Raw genomic sequence first — 2,365 nt, 5'->3', positions numbered from 1 at the left:
ATAAATTAATATTAAATTTAGTTTTGGTACATAAAAATTTCAACAATGACGTCATAGTCGTAGATAATAATTTTAAATGTTTTATTTATTGTCTTTATTATAATTACGGTTGGATGAACGAAAAAGGAAATTTTAAATATGTCGAAATGAAAAATACGTTGGAAGAAAGTAGTCTGGAGGAATCATCGATTGAATACCTTTTGGATTCTTGCACGGAAATAGGTTTGATCCTTCACTTCTTTTTTTTTTTTTTTTTTTTTTTGTCTTATACCTTCTTCAGCCAACGTTTGTTCCATCTAAAAGAGAGAGAGAGAGAGAAAGAAAATTAATATATATCAACAAACAAGTATCAACAAACATAATATTGACTCACTTTATTATATACCATTTAATATCATCAATGAATGAATGAATGAATGAAACATAATTAATTTTTCCTCTTTTTCTCTCTTATTGATTTTATAATTTATTAAATAAAGAGAGAGAGAGAGAGAGAAAAAAGGTCATTTCTTGACCAATCTGTTGGTTTTTACTTTTAGTGCTAAAGTACAAACAAACAAACACACGTAATAATAAATTCACATATAATATAATAATAGTCAAAGATCACGGCCCCCTTTAAAAAATTATTATTATTATTATTATTATTACGTAGGCCTTTTGATTATAATTTATCACGAATATAATTATTGACGTTATTATTATTATTATTATTATTATTAATAATAATTTTTCAATTATTTAATAAATAAATAAATAAATTTACAGAATCTCAAGATAAATGTGAAAAAGCATTTTTATTCACGGATTGTTTTTGGTCCGAAACACAAAAATTGGTAATAAAATTTATTATTATTATTTACTTATTTAAATATTATTAAACTCTCATGTATTTATTAATTAATTTATTTATTTTTATTTTTTCTAGCAAAATCCATAATTTATACGAAAAAAAAAAAAAATAAGAATAACGAATCGTCTTGGGAGAAAAAAAATATGTCAAAAACGCGACTTTTATTATTATTATTATTTTTTTTTTTTTTAGATTTATCACGTGATAAAATAAATAAAAATTTAAAGGACACGACTTATTATTATTATTATTATTATTTGTTTGTAACGAGTAATAAAAATAAATAAATTTAATTATTAAATAAAATCAAAAAAGAAAAAAAAAAATTTGTGTTTGTTTTTTTATTGCTAATTTTTCATCGACTAATAATTTATTTATTTATATTTAAATTTAAACAATTAATAATAATAATAATAAATAAATAAATAAATAAAATATTTTTTTAAATTTTTAATATTGTCAATATTTTAATAATTTCTTTCTCTTTTTTTTATTTTAATTATAAATATCGTAACTCTTACAATTTCCAATTGATATTATTATTATTATTATTAATTATTATTATTAATATTACTACCACTACTAATTTTTACTACTACCTATCCATTAATAAATTATTTAATCCAACAAAAATTAATTGTTTATGAATGAATTAAAATTTTTAAATCATAAAAACAAAACAAATTTAAATCCGAGTTAAATGTTGTATCCACCATGTGACGTCACGCGAAAAAATTTTTTTATGACGTCATTAATTAATAATATATAATTTGTCAATTTCATCGTTTTTTAATTAATTTTTTTTTTTTTTTTTGTTTATAATGACGGGGGGTCAAAAAAAATTTTTTTTTGTTTTATTATTATTATAATTAATCGGATATTGTTATTATTATTATTATTATTACATTTCATAATTATATATATATATATTAATTAATTAACAGCTTTTTTTTATATTTATTTATTTATTTATATATATATACTCTTAATAAATATTTATTTATTAACGCAGGCCGCTATTATTACATAATATTATATATATATATATATATATCTAAAACAAGAGCAAAAAAAAAAAAAAAAAATTTTTGTCTATGATTGATATATTTTAATAATAATAATAATAATAAAAAAAAAAAAGAAAAACAAACAAACAAACAAACAATCAAACAAACAACCGGGAATACCATTTTTCTTTTACTTTTACTTTTGTATCTTCCCACTTTTTGTTTTAGGAAAGAATTAAAAAATTCATTAAATTCATTGAAAAAAAAAAAAAATTAAAATAATAAAAAATAATAATAATAATAATAAAAAGTAAAAAAAGTTAAAAAGAAAAAAAAAATATTTTAATTAATTAATTAATTAATTAATAACACTAATTAATTAAGATCTAACATCATCATATTGTTTTAATTGCACATCATCATCATCATCATCATCATCATCATTTTTTTTAATTGTAAATAATTAATAATTTAAAAATGGCTTTCTTTATTTATTTATTTATTT

At 17.7% G+C, this 2,365-nt stretch overlaps 1 protein-coding gene across 1 annotated transcript in view; it reads left to right on the top strand.

The window, feature by feature from the left end:
- Positions 1-300, top strand: part of Phum_PHUM105570 (uncharacterized protein) — a gene marked incomplete at both ends in the record, with an annotated part of 1,361 nt that extends 1,061 nt beyond the window's left edge. Inside the window, 2 exons of the mRNA XM_002423993.1 lie at positions 22-222; positions 281-300. Coding sequence (XP_002424038.1) covers positions 22-222; positions 281-300 — 221 coding nt within the window. The remainder of the gene's footprint in view (positions 1-21; positions 223-280) is intronic.
- Positions 301-2,365: the final 2,065 nt, after the last annotated feature.

The sequence above is a fragment of the Pediculus humanus genome, genomic scaffold, assembly GCF_000006295.1.
Source record: "Pediculus humanus corporis 1103172107457 genomic scaffold, whole genome shotgun sequence".
Lineage (NCBI taxonomy): Eukaryota > Metazoa > Arthropoda > Insecta > Psocodea > Pediculidae > Pediculus > Pediculus humanus.
Note: the sequence above shows the minus strand (reverse complement) of the source record. Positions and strands in the feature narration are given on the sequence as shown.